The 19,664-nt window shown below is 47.3% G+C and overlaps 3 protein-coding genes across 3 annotated transcripts; 2 read left to right on the forward strand and 1 right to left on the reverse strand.

Annotated features, from left to right (window-relative positions):
* Positions 1–286: 286 nt before the first annotated feature.
* Positions 287–1,196, forward strand: C922_01694 (hypothetical protein; the record flags this gene model as incomplete). The annotated part of the gene is made up of 2 exons (XM_008817297.1): positions 287–361; positions 636–1,196. 2 exons carry the CDS (start codon positions 287–289, stop codon positions 1,194–1,196), a joined length of 636 nt encoding a protein of 211 aa, XP_008815519.1.
* A 1,881-nt stretch (positions 1,197–3,077) lies between these two features.
* C922_01695 (serine/threonine protein kinase) lies at positions 3,078–7,252 on the forward strand (the record flags this gene model as incomplete). The annotated part of the gene is made up of 4 exons (XM_008817298.1): positions 3,078–3,185; positions 3,460–3,563; positions 3,763–3,830; positions 4,002–7,252. 4 exons carry the CDS (start codon positions 3,078–3,080, stop codon positions 7,250–7,252), a joined length of 3,531 nt encoding a protein of 1,176 aa, XP_008815520.1.
* A 624-nt stretch (positions 7,253–7,876) lies between these two features.
* C922_01696 (serine/threonine protein kinase) lies at positions 7,877–17,680 on the reverse strand (the record flags this gene model as incomplete). The annotated part of the gene is made up of 1 exon (XM_008817299.1): positions 7,877–17,680. The coding sequence occupies one exon, from the start codon at positions 17,678–17,680 to the stop codon at positions 7,877–7,879; it is 9,804 nt and encodes a 3,267-aa protein (XP_008815521.1).
* Between the last annotated feature and the right edge of the window lie 1,984 nt (positions 17,681–19,664).

Here is a 19,664-nt window from a genome sequence, read left to right on the forward strand (position 1 = left end):
TTAATTTAGTTAATTTACCTTATTTAGTTAGTTTATTTAATTTAGCTTATTTAATTTATTTAGTTTAGTTTATTTAGTTTATTTTATTTAGTTAATTCAATTCAGTTTATTTCGTTAATTCAATTTAGCTCATTTAGGAAGCACTTGAAGAAAGAGGCGTTTTTTCTTTGCCCCACCTCCCCATCATACGCGTAGAATTAATTTTTTTAAAACCTTTTCCTCCTCTAGGCCCTCATTCCGATAAAAAGGAAAAACCAATTTATAATATCCTTACAATTTTGTGAAAATGATTGCCAAAGTTTTTTTCTTTTTCATGTTCTTGTTGTTTTCCTCTGTGAGGACTTCCGACACCCCCAACAATGTAAGGCAAAGCAAATAGAGGAGATACATAGAGGGAAATAGAAAAAAAAAAAAAATGAAGGCGCTCAGTTTTCCCTAAAGGGTTGAATTCTTTTTATGAGACGCTACTTTCTACTCTACATGTTGAACCCTGTACCTTAAGCCTGTTGGCAACCGTGTGGAAGGAATCAATGGGGCCTCCCCCCACTGCGTTGCCATTTTGTACGTTTTTTCTACCGAATTGACTTCTCACACGTTTGCCCTTTTGGCCCTTTTTTACTCTCCCCTCCGCGCAGGATGGAATTATTCACGTCATCACGAAGAACATCGACCTGAAGCAGGTGCAAGGAACCTTTTATGAAATTGCCACGAACGCTTCAGACAAAATCTTCCCAGGATTACTGTGCCGATGCACCAAATATGACTTTTCAGGCCTCAAAAGAGATGGCAACTTAGCCTACATCCTCATCAACTTCTCTTGTGACAGAAACTACCTCTTCGGAGAGCAGAAGTCCGAAATGACCTTCAAATTGATTTTAAACAAACCTGTTGATGAAAACACCACGACCGTTGACGAGTTCAATGCCAGCATCTACTTAGTGGAAGGCAACCAACAGGTTCTTCTCAACAGCAATGTCAACATTGTCTATGCTGAAGCGAACGAGCAGGGTGAATATGAACACATTATCATCGCTGGACAGAAATCTTGCGAACCAATGATCGTTTTGTCCAAATACAGAACCATCCTCCTCGAAACCTACAACAAATTGTTGAACTCTCTCTACTTGGCTGGATACGAGCCATCCCTCCTCAGTTGGCCATTTATCATCCAGACCGACCAGACCTTCTGCGACTGAGGGGTCGGTTCGGCACGACTAGAAAGCGTCGAGAAGGCAACCAATGGAGGTGAAAAAGAGAGTGGGGCCACGTTTGTCGTCCCACCTACACAAACATACACCGCACCGAACGTGTAGACTGAACCTGTACCCCCGTTCTCTCTTTTACGCCACGACTACCGACAAGAATATACATCCCTGTGCGTGCTCGAAGCCTGCCACGTGTATATATCTTCACCGTTTTTAAAGGAGGATTTACAGGAAGCTTTGAAGGAGGCTTTTACAGGGAGCTTAAGGAGGCTTTAAACAGGAGGCTTCTTTTTTTTTTTACCAAACAAAAAAAAAAAAAAAAAAGAAAAAACAAAAGGGAAATTTTTAGTATGTTCTTTTTTTTACGAAGTATGAACTATTTTTTTTTTAGAAAGAAATTTATTTTTTGCTACACCTTAAGTTTTTTTTTCCGATCATATCGTCTTTTTGATAATTTTTTTTCATCTTTTTCTTCCAATTTTTCCTTCATTTTTTCCTTCATTTTTTCCTTCATGTGTTCCTTCATGTGTTCCTTTATCTGTTCCTTCACCTGTTCCTTTATCTGTTCCTTCATTTTTCAGCCTCACCCGTCTGTTCCCCCCTTCATCATTCCACTGCCCTTTTCTATGCTAATTTTTTTTTTTTTTCCAACGTTTCGATTACGATCTAGAGTTTATCTTTGTAGCGATGAGAACAAATAAGTTAAGTTCCCTTTCCTTTTTAAGAAACTTTTAATTTAACCCATGGAGGAAAAAAATAAAAAAAAAAAGAAAACATGCTGAGGAAAATGCTAATCAAATCTCTTTTGTCTTACCTCCCGTTGCCACTTCTGGAGCGGAGACCAGAGCAGAGCAAAGGTCCCTAGTCTTTGTGGCTACCGCCGTTGTGCTTCCAAGGCGCGGTAGCCTAGTCCGCATCTGTTTGCTTTATTTTATAATATGATATTATGGCCCCCTGCAAAGTGGGGAAAAAAGGGGGAAGTGGGTCTCCGACACCCTACTTGCTGCACTGCACAGTGCGCGTACAATGAAGATCAGTCGCATGTGCGTGAACAAAGAAGAGACGAGTGAATCTCGCTTCTACTTTCACTTGGCTTACCCGCACACGTTTGCCATGTCTGCGTGAACTTCTCACAGTGGAAGGGTGAGTGAGTTCCCCCCCTCGCAATCCTCTCCCCGGGTCAATCTCTACAAATGTGGCCCTACGTTCTACCGTTTTGCCAGTATACAAACCCGTGCACGCCCCAACATCGTAATGCGAACCGGGAGAACCTCCTTTGTGCACTGCTGCGACATGGGTGACCTCCCGCATGGTGCGAATTCAACCTCAGGTGAGGTGGTGAAAAAAATGGTGCCGTCATTCCCCCCCTCCAAAGGGTTAGCCAATCTAGAATGCTGAAGGTGTATGTTGTGTAAAAAAGGAGCAATGGCGCAAACGGTGTCCCCTGCCATACGTATAAACCTGCCATCGCTATGCACTTCTGTGCTGTGTTGTGCTTCCCCTTCTTTTTTTTTTTCAAATGCACAAGGCGCCAACAAGGAGTGATAGTTCCGCAGCAAAACTGGGATAGCTCCACTTCGGAAAAACTCCTGAGGGGGCAGTTGACGCCGCTCTTCTACCCCCTTCGATCGTATGCGTGGACCAGACCGTTTGGCAAAAGGCGACGTAGGGTCATATTTTTAAATCCGCCTTCTTCACCTCAAACGTTTTGTGTCAACAGGAAGAAAAAGATAGGGGAAGGAAAGGGAAGCTAAAAGAAGGATAGGAAAGGGAAGAAAAAGGAACGGACGCATCCTCCCCCGTGTGGTTCCCCTGCTTCACTCTGCAAACGTTTATGTGGCAGTCCTGTTTTTTTTTGAGACGATCAGCACCATGCAGAGAATACGAAGGGAAGACTACCTCAGAAAGTGTAAAAAACGGGACGACTTCGTTTACACCCACGTGCGGGATATACTCTCCCACCAGCCCTTCGACGAAATTGTTAGTTCACTGGAGTGACACGCCTCGCAGCGTAGCAAGTGATGCCGCTATCTTAGCTTCTCCTGCTAATGACGATGATGTTTTGGGGGGATGACAACAATGGTGTTGTCTGCGCGTGTTCCCTGTGCGTGTGCCTGCTTGCGGCGCATGTTTACCTGCGCGTAGTTTTCACACCCGGGGTTCCCCCCCTTTGCACACTACTAGCAATCTCTGTTACGAACAATTGCCCTATTTGTCTACACGCGGGTCACTCTTTTTTTTTTTCCTCCCAAAGTTAGAATATCAAAATGGGGATGTCTACCTCGGCACGACCAAGAACAGGAAGCGACACGGCTATGGCTACTACATTTACAAGGAGATTCGGAGCGTCTATCAGGGGTGAGTACTCGCCGCAGTGACGCAGCGTAGAAACTGGATGGAATGAACACCAACAGGGAGACATATAATAATATATGTGCTGCCGCCTATGTGCAGCCGAGTGTGTGAGATTTACTCCAGGAGCGGGGCCCCTTCAACCTGTCTGCTCCACAGCCGTATAGTCACCAAGTGGATCATCTTCACCCCCCTTCCCATGTAGCGAATGGATCGAAAATGCGAAAAGCGGCTACGGGACGTTGTATAACCGGCAAGGAATTGTCTACTCTGGTGAGTGCGGCAGAGGTCCCCATTTTGTAGCGCCGCCATTTGGGTGACACTGCCATTTTTGCGCAGCGAGTCTTTGCCTCTAATGCTCTGACAAGAAATAAAAATAAAATAAAAGAGAGAAAAATAAAGTAAAATAAATTAAATGAATAAAAAAACTTCTGAATCATACAGGCGAATGGCTGAACAACATTTCCCACGGGTTTGGATGCACGTACACAAATGAGCGGCTCTTCCTTGGGACGTACAAATTTGGACTGATGAATGGAGTGGGCATTTTAAAAAAAAACAGCAGTTACAACTTCTGCTTGTTCGAATCGAACAGGAAGAAATGCAAAATTAAGATAACCAAATATATGGACATATATCTTCACTATTATAAAAAGGACAGACTTTTTTTGAAGGAAAATTTAAGTGCCTTTTTCCCTGTGTACGCTGACAGTACCATCTCACGTTTGGTACGCAAGCAAATTTTTGACCACCTATTCGCCGTAGACATATCGTTTTGGCGATTTTTTACAAAGGGGGATGGAAATGCGGCCAGAAATGTGACCCGAAATGCAGACAGAAATGCGGGCGAGGGCAGCCCCAGTGGAGGCTTCCTAAGCTACGTAAACTATGAATCGAGGATGAATTTTCTCAAGGGGCTAATCAGAAAAGGGGCGGAAGGAGGAATAGGGAACGAGGGACAACCTGACCGTAGTGTGTGCAGCACGGAGGACTCAGTCTGGAATTCCTTTCACAAGGGGGAGACTAACCAGCGGAGAAATGGTTCTAGTCTTTTTCCATTTCATGAGGATATGGATCCACGGGGGGATTTCCTCTCCAGCGAGGCTGCAAAAGGTTCAAGAAGACGTCGCACAAGTAATGAGGAAAGATGCCCTCTTTTTGTGAAAGACTCACTAGGGGGTGCAAACTGTTTCTATAACTCAGATGATTTTCTCGAATGCACTCCGCACCTTAAATTGACGCACCTTCTTTATAAGTCCGACTCGGAAAGCGGCAGCGAGTTCTGCCCGGACGTGACTCCCTCTACTGCCTCCTCCCCCGAACGGCACTTTAAAGTGAAGAAGAGAATATCGGCGCCGATTCGTTCAGTTCTCCATTCAAACATCGGTGCGAGCGAAAAGAGCATAGAAAAACAGAAGAGACAGGGGAAAGGAAGGAGATTAAAACTGTATAAGCTACTTGCGAGGGGATGTTCTAAGCTGGGCTGTGGCGGGTCCAAAGGAGAAGGTGCCCAATCGAATGATCCCAGTGAATCGACTGCAGAGTGTAGGGATGTCCCGTGGGAGAGGGGATATTCGACACAGTGTGGATCAAGGAAGGCGGCACTTGATAGGAACACTCTCCGCGGGGAAGACGTTGCGGGGCCAAAAAAGGGAATGGGAAGGATGCAAAGGCAGATGCGGATGCAAAGACAGATTCACATGCAGAGACAGCTAACACGGAAAACACCGCTAACGGGGCAAACACCTCTAACAAGGCAAATACCGCTAACAGAGCAGATACCGCCAACCCTGAGACGCCTGCTGAGCTACTTAAAATACAAAAACGAGAAGAACCAAATAGAGTGCATCTATCAGTGGCGGAGTTATCACTTATTTGTTCTTCTTCATCTGTTTGGCCTGCAAAAGTACATAGCGACCTTCAAGTGCAACCATATGAATGGCTTCCACTTTTTCACGCTCAATCGGAAGATTCTCAGAATGTTGGGGGTGGATAAACATGAGCACATTTACTTCCTGCTCAATTTTGTAAACGCATTTAGCAGTCTACATAATACGTACCTGAAGATGCTCCTCCCCTGGGGGAACATAAGAGGGGACTCATTGGTAACCTTCAGCTCGATCCCAAAATCTGAGTTGTTTCTGCTCAGCCGATTGGGCAGACACGGCTCTGGGAAGGCATCATACCTGTGTTACTATGCGGACGCCCCTGTGAGGTTGAAAATGTTTTCCGGGAAGGAGTGGAAAGCATGCCGATCGGGAACAGGGGCGTCTGGTGAGGAGCGAGATGACATACGAGATGGTGACTCCAGTCCAGTTAGGGAGGACGAATCGGGTGCTTCCCCCTGTGATGATGGCACCATCGAAGGGGCGCTCACCCACTTGGGTAATAACCCCCTCCTGATCGCCCCGCACAAGTTTCTCTTCGATGAAAGGCAGCTTAACATCATAGGGGAAAGCATCTTAGAGCATTGGGGCAGAATCAAAGGTAACCTGGTCGGCCTGAAGAAGCTGGAATCGCCTGAAATGTCTAAGCGGTTGAGAAGAGGGGATCTCCTCCATCCAAGGGCCCAAGTGGAAGGAAAGAAACAGAAGGAGAAAATTGAAAATGAAGGAGCACAGGACGAAGCAGCAACCCTGATGGAAAGGATCCAACGAAGAACAGAATTCATGAAGGAGCATTTCGTCCTCTCAAATTTGAGGCACCCCAATGTGATCAAATATATAGGCAACGTTATAAGTAGGAAAAAGGAAAAGTTCGGTTTGGTTTTTGAGTTTCTCAGCGGGATGTGCCTCCACGACGCGATATACACCGTAAGGGACGCTCCACAGGGGCAAAGACAAACGTGCGGAGCAGAGGGACCACGTGGGGAGAGCAGCAAGGGACTAACAGACGGGAATATTATCAGACTTTTCTACGAAATCGCGGCTGCCTTATTTTACCTACATAGCAAACGTGTGGTTCATGGAAATATAAGCAGCAAAAATATATTCGTGTCGGAAGACGGGGGAGGCATCAAATTGTGTAACTTTGAGAAGGCCTCCATAGAGAGTTACTACGATTATAAGGTGAATGCATCATCGGGGGGGAGTCCCTTCGACGAATCAGACGACCCATGGTACCGCCGGGGAAACAGTGAAAAGCGAAACCGCCAAGCAGGTGATATCAGTACGAGACAGGGAAGGAGCAAAGCTACCAGGAGGAATAACAACCTGGAAGGGGAAAAAATGAATTTGCCTTTACCATACATAACCTCAATCAATGAAGTAAAAAATATAAACACCATGATGACCTCTCCTTTGCTACTGTTCCAGGGGAAAAAATTCGACAGGCGAAATGTCCGTTGCAGTGACCCCTATGCCGCTCCAGAGATATTAAGAGAAGAAGAGTGCACAGATAAGTGTGACATTTACGCATTTGGCGTCGTTATGTATGAAGTTCTGTTTGGTGGCCTCCCCTTCATGAGTGACTACATGCCATCCTTCTTCTGGATGGCTACTTGCTTTCACCAGAAATACATTTACATCGATGTGGACAAACTGCATGGGAAGTTTCCTAATAGGGAGCTGTTCCACTTGGTCGTGAGTAACGTCCTACTGGTCATGCGGCAGTGCCTTAACCCGGAACCCACTTGTAGACCCGATTCGGCGTACCTGTGCAGGAACTTCGGGCGTCTGGTCGATCGGCTCACTTAGCCAGGCCTAGCGGTCACATATTAACAGTGGAAGCGTCGAGAGGGAACTTTCGAATAAATGCATTGTAAAAGGGTACGGGACAACCCGGTTTGGCTACCCTCACAAAGGGGCGGCCCGGTGGGGGGATTTTTCTTTTGCGCACTCCTCCCATTTGGCGTAAAAAACGAATGACACTTTTTTTTTTTTAACTCAAACGAATGGCATTTTGTATACTCCTCTGTGTGCCAAATGGGTACACGACGTCGCTTCGATTTTCTCGTTCGAGTGGGTTGAATTGGAGGGGGTGTTGGTGATGAAGTTGGAGAGGTTAAATGGATGGCGTGAAAAGGGGCGTACAAAAGAGGCGTGAAAAGGGGCGTACAAAAGAGGCGTGAAAAAGGCGTACAAAAGAGGCGTAAAAAAATGGGCGTATAAAAAAGGCGTAAAAAACGGGCGTATAAAATTGCCCTAAAATGAACGTGAAAAGACGCATGACTGATAAGGAACGAAGTGAACATGTCCGAGGTGCGGTGAATAGAAAAAAAAAAAAAAAAGTGCCCGGAGGTCTTATCTCACGAGGGCGACTGATGGGGTGGGTCCTCCTCTTCTTCTATCTGCCCCTTTCGCCACACTGCGCAGACGCCGCTACGCCCTCTTCAGCAGCAGGTACTCGTCCGGCTGGTTAAGCAGCTGAACAATTTCGGATGCCGTGGGGCGCAAATTCGGGTCGTAGTTCAAACACAACCGAATGATGTCGGCGAAGGGAGAGTTCTCAATCTTAGAATGAATACAGGGAGGCAACTTCCTGGTGAAAACATCGACCAGTTTTTCATAAATCTGATCCGACTCATCAAAAGTGATAATGTAATGTTGGAAGGGAGAAGGCAAATTCATCATTTCTTGAAATACGCATCCCATGGACCAGATGTCCCACTTGTAGGATAATTTCGTGTGGTCCAAAAAGTTGTAATCGCTGCTCTGCCTGAGCGGGTGACATGTCAGCAATTCTGGAGGAGCATAAATCCATGTGGCACCAGACACATTCGTTACGATTCCATCTTCGCATTCTTCTGAGTCTCCAAAATCGCATAGGTGTATATTCCAGTCATTGTCAATTATTAAATTTTCTGGTTTTATATCCCTATGGATGATTACATCCTTTTTGTTCTTTATCGGTGTGTGTAAAAAGTTAATAACATTGGCTAGCTGTCTACACATCTTCAAAGACACATCAATACTCATTGCCTTGTCGTCTTTCTTCATGTTATTCTTTATCGTGTGCAGGTCTAATCCGTTCACTAGTTTGGTGACTAGCCAAATGTCGAAATAGCTATGTATGATTCCTCCACACAATTTGATTATATTTGGATGATCACATTTTGATAAAATTCTCCACTCGTTTATGGACCTTTTTGTTAATCCGTAGGGGTCTTGCCTGGCCATCTTGTCTACTGGTACCTTCACAGCGACATGCATTCCTTTGTACCATCCTTTGTAGACTACTCCAAATGATCCTTCCTCTATCACCGTATATTTTAACTTGCTGCTAAATTTATTCGTGTACAGTTTTGTTCTCCTCCTTTCTCTTTTGATTTTCCCACCCAGGGGGGGCTGATCCATCAGCGCAGATGCATCTGCTCCTACCGCTCCTATCGCTCCTCCTGCCGCTATTCCCGCTCCCCCTCTGGCGCTGCCATTCACACGGCACAGATTCCCCGCGGAGTTCCCAACTGGGCTTACCATGCCGCTCATCTGATTAACACCTCCCATGGGTAGGCCACCCCCATCAACACAAGTGACTCCCCCTTGATGCTGCTGATGTTGATGCTGGTAATAATAGTAATCTCCATTCGTGATACCAGCATCGTCGTACGTAAAAACATCCGTCTCCTCGTACGTCTCAAAGTATAGATCCTTCGGCTTTATATTGTACGACGCTTGTGACTTTAGATATTTTATTTCACTCTCTAGATTTAGAAGCTGATTTTTCGATAGCCTGAACACGTTCTCGTATTCCTTCTTTTTGATTGCCAGGTCGCTAGTGTTCGAGAGGTACATGGCGTGCTCCCCGCGCTCGGCTTCGCCTGGGTGGTGCCCCTGTATGGGCTGCAGCTGCTGCTCGTAGTAATGCTGTGCGTATTCACTGAGGCCTCCGTTCTGGTTCTGCAAAATGATTGCCCCTCCTGCCCCGGGTGCCACTCCTGTCACTCCTGCCCCTCCTACAGCTCGTGGTGCCAAGGCTGCTTGAGGACTCACCCCTAGCGCCGCCGCCAGGGGAGGTGGAACCCCCTTTCGCACGTCCCCGTTGGGCTGCATCACGACGTTCGCATAACCATTCTGAGGATGCGCACTCCTAATCTTTGCGCAGTTTTTACTAGCATCCATTTTGAAGTTATTATTCAGTATGCACCTGTTCTTTGTGTTCTTCTCTAGTGCATGTTGTTGCATCGGATTTCCCGGCTGCTCGCTGCTCATCACGTAATTAAATGATTCTACACTTCTACCCGGCATGTTATTGATGGCGCTTCCTGCTCCAAGTCCTCCACTGTTGACACTCGCTCCGCTGGTCGGGGGGACCACACTACCGTTCCTGTTGAAACAAACGCCTCCCACCGAGTTGTAGGTAGCAATATCTCGACTCATTGGATTGTCTCGATTCATCGGGCTGTCTCGACTCATTGGATTGTCTCGATTCATTGGGCTGTCTCGATTCATTGGGCTGTCTCGATTCATTGCGTTCCTCATGCTCATGTTGTTGGCTACCATCTTTAGAGTACTTTTTTCTGCACCCATTCTTAAATCTTCGTTATGTTTGGCGGGGCTGCCCGCGGAGGGGGGGATGTTAAGCGACACGTTAGACACACTGCCATACAGGCCGCTCTGCATTCCGCTATGCACTCCATGGTGCTGGGGATTTGGCGGACCCTGAAGCGGGCTAGCCATTTTCGTACTCACATTATTATACGGATGGTGCGGGTACCTACTCGGAACGTAGCCCTTGCTGCATATCAGCTCCTCGATATTTTTTCCCTTCAGTAACAAATCGTTTGGAACACTGTTATCGTTGTTGATGCTCCTTGGACTCTGCGCCATGTGGCCTGAGGCTGATCCGATGGGGTTTCCTGCCCCGCCGACAGATACTCCTTTCCTAACGTGGCTCGCTAGGACACCGCTACAATTCATTGGATTCTGTATCATAGCCATTATGATGTTGTTAATATCTGCATTGTTCGGGCTGACATGGGGGTAAGAGCCCTGGGGGCCCGCCTTGTTGCCGCCAACGGAATGATTGCCGCCAAGTGTGTAGTTGCTCCCAGCAGCGTAATTGCCGCCAGCAGCGTAGGTGGCTCCCCCGCCGCTATAGTTGCTACTGCCGTTGTTACTGCTACCACTGTTGGTGCTGCTGCTAACCGTGTTCTCTTGACCCAAGCTACCCTTCCGCTTCGTTAGCACCTCGGCCTGCATGGCGTACCTACTTTCTTGGGTCTTACTAGTATTGTTATTATCTTCTTCTTTGCACCCTCTTTCGGGGTCTAGCGTTACCGCAGCAAGTTCGGCCCTGTGCCCGTAGTGACCCACCTGGTGATCCTGGATTCTCTGTTCGCCGCTCCCTCTGCTGTGATTCATCGAGTGGTTCCGGAAAAGTCGAGCCTCGTCCATGGAGGAAGCCGCCACGGTAGCCACGGCCGTCACAGCATCTCCTCTGTTGTCGAACCCGCTTTGCAGAGGACCGTTATAGTCCCTCGTCCCAGTGGTTGCGCATACTTCGCCATTGCTAGCCTTCACATAGACATTCCTGTTGCGCACAAAACCTTTTCGAGACTGGGGGGTGGGTGGCCCATTTTGATTACCCACTCGTTTGCCTCCGCTGGGGGAAAAATTCTCCGTCGGAAAATCGTCTACATTGTTGCAATCCTGCTTGGGGTCTCCGCTCAAGACGTCGCTAACACGAACGCTACCACTGCTAACTCCGCTAACTCCCTCATTCAGGCATCTGCTATTGGCGCTACCTTTTATATAGTGCGAAATGCCGGGCTTCCTCTCACCAGATGGTCCCCCTGCGTTCTGCTCACTGTAGCTGTAACTGGTGTCCCCTTGAAAATGCCCCTTCACAATATTCTTCGAGTAGTCATTAAACCTGCCGCTACTCACTTTTCCATTTTTTCCACTCACAAATGAGTGGTTAACATACGACTCCATCATTTTAGTTGTCTTTACATCCTTCCTCATTTTATGGCTTCCAAGATAAATGGCAGGCTTGTTACTGTTCTGGTCTGTCATTTTGGGGTGCGCCAAGTGACGTGACGTCTGATCCTTCACATCTTCGCTGGGTACTTGGCCCGGGGAGCCGCCTCCCTGAAAGAGGAAGCTTTCCCCTATTTTGGACGCATCGTTTGAATTTTCCTTACAGTATGTACTAACCGTTTCGCACATGTTGTTTCTTTTTCCTTCCCCCGGGTTGCTCTTTATGCTGTTGTACCTAAGTTCGTTCTTCTTCGGAGGGATGATAATACCCTGGGCATTGGAGCTACTAACGTTGGGAACACCTCCGCCGACGCTTCCATACGGAGTAGTTGTGCTCCCCCCTCCTTGTATGTTCGCTAGGGCGTTATTAAAAAAGGTGTTAAATTTTTGGCTCAACAGAATGTTACTCAGATTGTCATTGATTACGAAGCTACTCATTTTATGGCTGGACATCATTTGCGAGGAGGTCACTGCTCCCCCATTGATAGACGGGGAGTATACGACCCCTCCACCAGACGGTGCCGACGAGAGGGAGGCACGACCATTGCTACCGCCTTGATAAGTCGTCGTTCCAGGGACTACAAACCCGGTGATCCCATTTGCACGCTCTTCTTTCTCGCTAAACGGTTGGTTGAGTTGCCTCGATTCTACCATCGTACTGCTACCGATGCTGCCATCATCGTGGAAGGCAGTTCTCCCTCTTAAGCTGCTACTGGTGTCTCCGTTGCTGCTGAACGAATTTTTCCTCTCCAATTTATCGTGGTTGCCTCCGTTTGGGGATTTACCCCCAGGGAGGTTTTTACTTTCCGCGATGTAAAAGGGGGCTCCTCCGGCGGTGGATACTGCCCGGATTGCTCCGTCTGCTCCGACTAATCCTCCCGCTGCTCCTCCTGCTACTCGATTGAATGGGACACTCGAGTTGTGTTCACTTGGTGATGTGCTGGTACAGTTGGTGGCCCCACTAATCGTTGTGTGTGTCATCCCTCCGTGGGCACCCATAAGGAGGTTACTATTACTAGATTCCTCAATTGGGCTGCACGTCAAGTTTGTCTTCTCACGACTGCCCATCAATGCTGCGACGACCATTTTCCCTTTCACTTTACCATCCGTAGGAGGATTATTATTCCCCTTTCTGTGTGGCATAGGTATACCACCACGACCACTGTTGTTGCCTAGAATGGTCAGGTGTTTTCTGTTTTCGCTGTCGACTTGCGTTAAGTTTGGGCTGCCCACATTTCGAGGACTACCACCAGATCGATTATCTCCCCAAAGATTCCCCATGCCATTGTTGCTGCTATGTGGGGCGCCAGTACCGCTATTCATCATTTTCACCTTGCCGTTCATACACTTACTGGCGTGGATGTGCTTATTAATAAGGAGCTTGCTCGGATTATAGACAATGGAATGTACGAGGTTACTATTTCTGCTGCTTTGCATGACAGGGACATTCTTGTGGGGTAGATGATTCTCCACCTTGTTTACATTCTTCAAGGTAGGGCCTGCCATCGGAGTCGCCACTTTCTGGTGCGCATCGACGTCGCCATTTTTATTCATGAAGTGTGTGAAGCCGTGGGGGCCTCCGCTGCACGCACTGGAGATGCCGCGATTTGGGGTGCCGCCATTTGGGATGCCCTGACTCAGGATCTCCATCGTCCCCAGACTCTTCACCCCGCCCAAGTTACTCCCATTGCTAAACGGATCATTCGTATTTCCATTCTTTACGTGGTGTGAAGTGTTTCCACCATGGCTGGGATGGTTGCCACTATGGCTGGGACGATCCGTCGTCTGGGGGAACATGTTCTCCTTATCGTTCTTCACTTCACTCTGCTTCTGATACCCGTTGCGTGAAGAATGAAGGTTACCAACATTGTATTCGTTGTGTTCATTTCCGCTGGTGGCGAATGCTCCTGCTATGCCTCCCCTTCTGCTCTGGTTCAAAGAACCCGATTCGACAGCGTCAAAAAATTTTGTTAATAAGCTTTTCGTTTCACTAGCGTTTCTGCGGAATGAGGCGGGGGCATAACTGGTACTTCGTTCATTGTTCCAGTCGTAGGGTCGTCCGAAGGTTTCCTCCTGACTGCTCCTATCTCGCATGACGTCGTCCTTCCTCACGTGGAAGGGGTGCTGCACCCCAGTGTTACTTTGGAGCCCCTCCAAGATGTCATGATGAGCAGAAGTCGGTGCGTCGCCCAAGCCACAATAATCCTTCAAATGACTGGCAGGGCCGTAATTCCCTTTCTTCGCATTTACATGATTTAAGCTGTTCGCATTCCCGACAACAGTGCCACTGCCTGCCAAAGTGTTATGGGCATCCCTTGCGCTGCTACTACTGTTGGCGTCCAGGGGGGTGGCTATCCTCTTTCCTTTAGTCACGTTAAGGTGATCCACCTGATTGTATTCCCCATTCATGTGCATCCATTCTTCATTGGCGACCATGGTGCTTCCATGGGTGACAATAGTATTTGTACTTATGGTGACTCCGTTTCTTGGAAGATTACGATCCACGAGGGGGTACCCTTCTTCGTGGGTTAGGTTCACTGCTGCGTCGATTAGCTTCACTTCTACGTCGGTTAGGTTCACTTCTACCTGGTTATGTTTTTGGACGCGTTTTGAATTGCTGCCAAAGGTTCTGTCGTCAAATGAGTTCATCCCAATGGGATGCTGCTCGTTGTTCCTTGCTTCTTCTTTAACGTGGTTTGGGCAGACCTTCTTCTTTTGAACCGGGGAAGGCACTTCAGTGTGTTGGTTTTTTCCCTCCGTTTCACCCCCTGCCGAAGTGCCCTCGATAGATCCGTCACTGCCAGCCATATGGGTCCCACCATCTATGGTGGCAATGGCCCTTTCAATGTCCTGCCTTGCGCGTGGAAATTCATCCTGCAGGTAGGGTGCGGCCCCCTGATCTTCATTGAGGAAGCGATTCTCCTCCGGGTGAGACTCATTTCGAGGGGTATTATCTCCCTTCACATGGATAACACAACTGTTAAAACTGAAGTGGCTACTTTCCCTTGTTGCTGCAGTGCGGAGTAAGTCCTCCTCATTTGGATAATCGTCATTTGGATTCTTCTTTTGAGTAAAATTTGATTCCCTCCCAGGGTGGGTGTCACTGAACAATCTTGTGTTGCCCTCCCCACCGGTTGTACTGCTATCGTGGCTTCTGCCATCGTGGCTTCTTCCACCATTGCTGCTCCCGATGCTGCCTTTGCCTCGGTTCCCATCCCCGTCACTGCTGTGCGTTTCCTGATGCAGTTGAAATGTGTTTTCACTCGCGTTGGCCGTTTCGACATGGTCATTAGTGAAGTGCTCGGAAATGAAATCGTCATGGTTGGGACCACTGGCCGAGCTGGGAAATGTGTTTCCACCCTTATAGGCCTCCTTTACTGAAGCGCAATTATTATTGCTGCCGCTTTTGCCTGCGAAGAGGTAGCCTCCGTTGTCAAAGTGAGCCAGGCTGCTTTGTCGGCCAACTCCATCTTCTAGGTCATGGGGGTTCTTTCCATTCGATGGAAATACATAATCGTCATTCAACGTCGCGTTCTTGTTAAGATTGGCAATTGGAGTGGCAACCCCATTGCCATTGTCGTCGTTATCGTCCTTTTCGTCGTTGTGGCGCACGTTGGCATAATACCCGTTGCGCTCACTGTACGTGCCTATCTGGTTGAGACACAACCCGTCCTTCCCACACGGCTCATCAAAAAAAGGATCACCGGCAAAGGGGTCGTTGCGAAAGGGATCCACAAGGAATGGGTCCCTTGCAAAGGAATCCACATTAAACGGGTCGTTCTTATTATAACTGTGTTCGTGGCTACTTCTCCTACTGCTGGAGCAGTTCTCGTTTCCACCTGCGCTGTTTCGGTTGGTGCCGCTATCCTCTTCATCCCCTGTGCTTGTGACAGCTCCGATTCCCTTTTCGAATGCGTAATTTGGACACTGCGATTCGGTCATGTCAGCGTGGTCGCCAAGTGCGTGATTTGCTCCAAACCCCCCATGGTCACCATAATCGCCACTGTGGGGCGTTCCTATTTTCTTCCCCTTCTGAAAAAAATGGAAACTAGTCGGGCCTCCTTCCTTCTTGTGGCCCACTAGCCCCTCCTCAATAAAGTTTAACTCCTCACTTAGCCTATCCACGTGGCTGGAAAAATTGACGCCGTTTAATTTAACCACCTCGGGGGGGTCGTCATCGAAGTAATTACTTAAATTGTTTCCCGGGTTGTCATCGAAGTAAGTGTTTAAATTGTTGCCCGGGTCGCGACTGCAGGGGAAGTTATCCGATGTGCTGCTTCCCTGGCCTCCCAGCATTTCTAGGTCCCTCATTGCGTTTGCATCTTCATCCGCATCTGCATCCGCGGAGATGTCCCTCCCGTGGCTATCCAACAGTCCACTCGGATGCGCTCCTCCCTCTGCAAAGGAACCCTGGAGGGAATAGAACCCCTGAGTATCACCGAGAGTTGTATCTTCCTCATAACATTGCTGTAGGATAGGTTGTCCTTGTTCCTGTTGCACTTTTTTGAACTTGATTTTTTGATAACTTTCGTTTGGCTCGTTAGGTACGAAGCCTCCATGACAATTTACATTAGCATTGAATGCGCCCGCGTTATCAATAGGGCCTTCCTCCTTCCTTCCCCCTGAATTGAGTGGCGAGCCTCCCAAAGTGGGTCCCTTATCAGTGTTGCTCACATACATGGGGTTGTTATGGCTGAGTGAGGCATTCACAGATTGGACGTCCGGCTTGTACATATTCTCCACAGAAATGACATTTCTATCTTTGGAAAATATTTCCATTCGTTTATTAATTACATGGAGAAAGCTCCGATAGTTATCCTTCTCTTGTCCTGTCATCCACTGATTTGAATCAGTTATTACTGTGGGTAGTGGTTCACCTGCCTTCCCATCCTTTTTTGCACCGTTCACTTCTTCACTGGCGGTTAGTATAACAGGGTCTTCCTCCTTCATAGTTGGCGGGTCTACCCATTTGACGCTTCTCTCCTCTCCAACGCTGTTGAGGAACATTCCCTGCGGCTTATCGCACTCGCTCGGCCTCTTACTGGGGGAGACATTTTCACTTCCACTCGGGGATAGCTTATGATTTTCGCACTCTCTGGCGTTGTTTGGATTGGGTTCGTTCGTGGGGCCGTTCTGATTCGTCGTCTCGGCACTGGGATGGGGGGTGTCCAGACGGGGGTCATTCAGATGATAAGCACTGCCATGATAAGCAGTCACACGATCTGGAGTGGCACAATCCCTACTGAAATGCGGCCGGGTCGCTCTCCCCTCGAAGCCCGTATCACTTCGAAACATCCCCACATCGACCAACTCGTTATGGACGTTGCGCATGCTACTCGGGTGCTTCAAGCCGCCGGCGGCGATTCCCGCCACACCTGGGGGAAATTTATTGACAAAGATGTTCCCCACGTCCTCCTCCAGCACGGCTCCAGGTGTCTCCCAATCGTGTGGATTCTTCATTTGTTGATCGGAACAATTCGATTCGTTCATCAGGCTACTTCTGTTGGTTACATACACTCTACTGTCCACGGAGCCGTTTTGTAGTTCCATGTGTATAAAATTACTTATGCGTTCATTGCGGTTAACGTTTTGATTGGGTTCTTTCCAGTTGGCGTTTTCTTTCTGTTCATTCCCATTTGGGATCAGCATGTAGCGAAGGTTAGCTGCCATCTGCGCATCACGTAAAGGGCTAGGCCTATCTCTGTCTTTAAAAAAATTTCTCATGCATTGTTTGTTACTATCAATAAGAGTGATGTTGGTGGGGCTTCCACTTCTCATGTTGTCTTCACTTTGGTTGGTCAAGAAATTGGACTGGTTAATATTTTCTGTTGTTTTATTGTTCCTTATATTTTTACTTATGTACGCATTCAAATAGTTTAGCATATATTTGTTGCCGCTGTCCCCATGCATCGGAGGATTTCCTCCAATGAGATCGTCTCTACGGTCGCAGTGGGTGTTAGCGCTGCTGGAGTGCGCAATGTTGAGTGGTTCCCCCCTTTCTTCGCCTTCTTGGCCTTCTTCGTCTTCTTTACCTTCTTCGATCTCTTCGTTCTCTTCTTCTTCCTCCTCTTCCTGCTGCTCCTGCTCCAGTCTTTCTTTTAGCTCCTCTTCCGCCAGCTCCGCGTGCACTTTTTGGAGGTTCTCCCGTTGTACCCCCAGCAAAAGGCAATCTTCTAAATACGTAGCTGTCGAGGCTTTGTTCATTTTCCGAAAATCATTTTTTGCTTCTATCACAAGGGGCACAAATGTATAAATCACCGTCTGCTTCTCTTTCTATTGGCGGAATTATGCTGAAACGTCTGCTAACGATTCAAATAAATTTTATCATTAGGGCAGGTCAATTCGCTGTCATAGTGTGTTGCCTACTTGAGTTTCTCTAGAACACATTCGTTTTCTCAAATCCGTGCATTATTCTTTGGTGCGCCTTGGTCTGTGATGGGTGGCTTCTGCTTCTCAAGGGAAGGGAGACCGAAGCAATACCAAACAGAAAGCAGTGTGCAAGAGGAAACGAATAAGAGGTGTAGGGAAAGTCAACTAAAATGGGCATAAATGGGCACACTTTGTGGGGTTGCTACAACTTCGGGGGTGCTTCTTCAAACACAAAGCTCGATTGGTATACTTACATCTACAGATGCCGGCTCCGCACCCTTCACGTGTATGCCACAAAAAAAAAAAAAAAAAAAATGGCCGCAGTCCTGAGGTGTCGTTTGGCAGAAGCGCTTGCATAGATGTGCTACGTGGGAAAATTACGCAATCGCGCAGATACGGGAATTGCATGTTTGGCCAACCTGCAGGGGAGTGGAGGGAAAAAAACGAAGCAGCACTAGCGATAATTCCTTCACCCCATAGAATTGATTCGTTTGTTCTCCACCCCCCCAAAGGGCGTCAGACAACGTCAAGGCGTTAAACGGAGTGCAGCCCTCTCGCATGTAGCCGCGTACGCGTATACACGTGCACATGGGCAATCATGCATAGCGAATCAGCGCCTTGGTCAAAGTGCTGTTCGCATAATGGAAAGAAGAAAAAAAAAAAAAAAGGCAGCAATTGAGTAGCGTTAACATGTAAGTCTGTTCGTGTGTTCGTGCGTCCGTCCGTTTGGAGCAAAAAGAAAAAAAAGGCAAAGCGTGCAAACTGGATGGTCAGCTTTTATCCAGCTAACGGATGCCTAATTTAAAAAAAACGCACAGCTCGCACATATGCGAGAACGTATGTATGTACATAAATGAGCGCGGTGAGCTCGTTGCGTTCTCATGGCCCGGCCAAAGGGGAGGAGGGACCTTTGGGAAAACAATGTGTTGGAAGTACTAGAAGGTAAGAAGACGTATGCGAGCGTAAGCGAAGGTATGCTAAGGTATGGGAACGTATGCTAACCTATCCACGTATGTACGTGCGTGCGCCCCGCATACCTACGCGTGAGAAACGCATGAGGGCTACGCGCCAAGTGGAGGGGCACACCTATACGTAAGTAAATATATACGTGCGTAATGTATATATATGCATAAAAATATGTACGTATGTATATGGATGGGGGAATATTGCTCCCTTTGCACGTGGTGCCACTACCGGGGGAATTTTCCTTCCTTCCCCCGGGGTTCGCCTCACTCGTCAGGCAAGCGCGAGTTTATCGGCGTATGCTTAGGGGACGCAAAACGGCAAACGTGCGTGCGTGCGGGATGTAGCGCACGTAAAACCGGGAAACCAACCGTATCAACATGCCATGTAAAAATAAAAATATACATAAGAATGTATATATATAAAAATGTACATAGAAATGTATATTAAAAATACATACAAAAAATATATAAAAATGTACATAAAAATGTATATAAAAATATACATAAAAATACATACAAAAAATATATGAAAAATGCATACAAAAAATGCATAAAAAATATAAAGGCAAAATGAATATATGGAAAAATGCGAACAATGCAAACTAAAAAGGATACAAGCGCGTAAAAAAGGAAGAAGAAGTAAATAAATGCGCAAAAACGCAAACAAAAAAAAAAGAGCGGTTCATTTTTTCATGCATGAAGAGCAAAAAGGGGGAGGAGATTTCTATTTACAATATAATATATGTATAACTACTTATAGTAGAGGAAAAAAAAAAAAATGCAAGATGAGGGCCAGGTGGGGTAAAATCAACCAAAAAAATAAGAGATAAAACGACGGACGAGCGGAAAGATAT

This window comes from Plasmodium inui (genome assembly GCF_000524495.1).
Source record: "Plasmodium inui San Antonio 1 unplaced genomic scaffold supercont1.5, whole genome shotgun sequence".
Lineage (NCBI taxonomy): Eukaryota > Apicomplexa > Aconoidasida > Haemosporida > Plasmodiidae > Plasmodium > Plasmodium inui.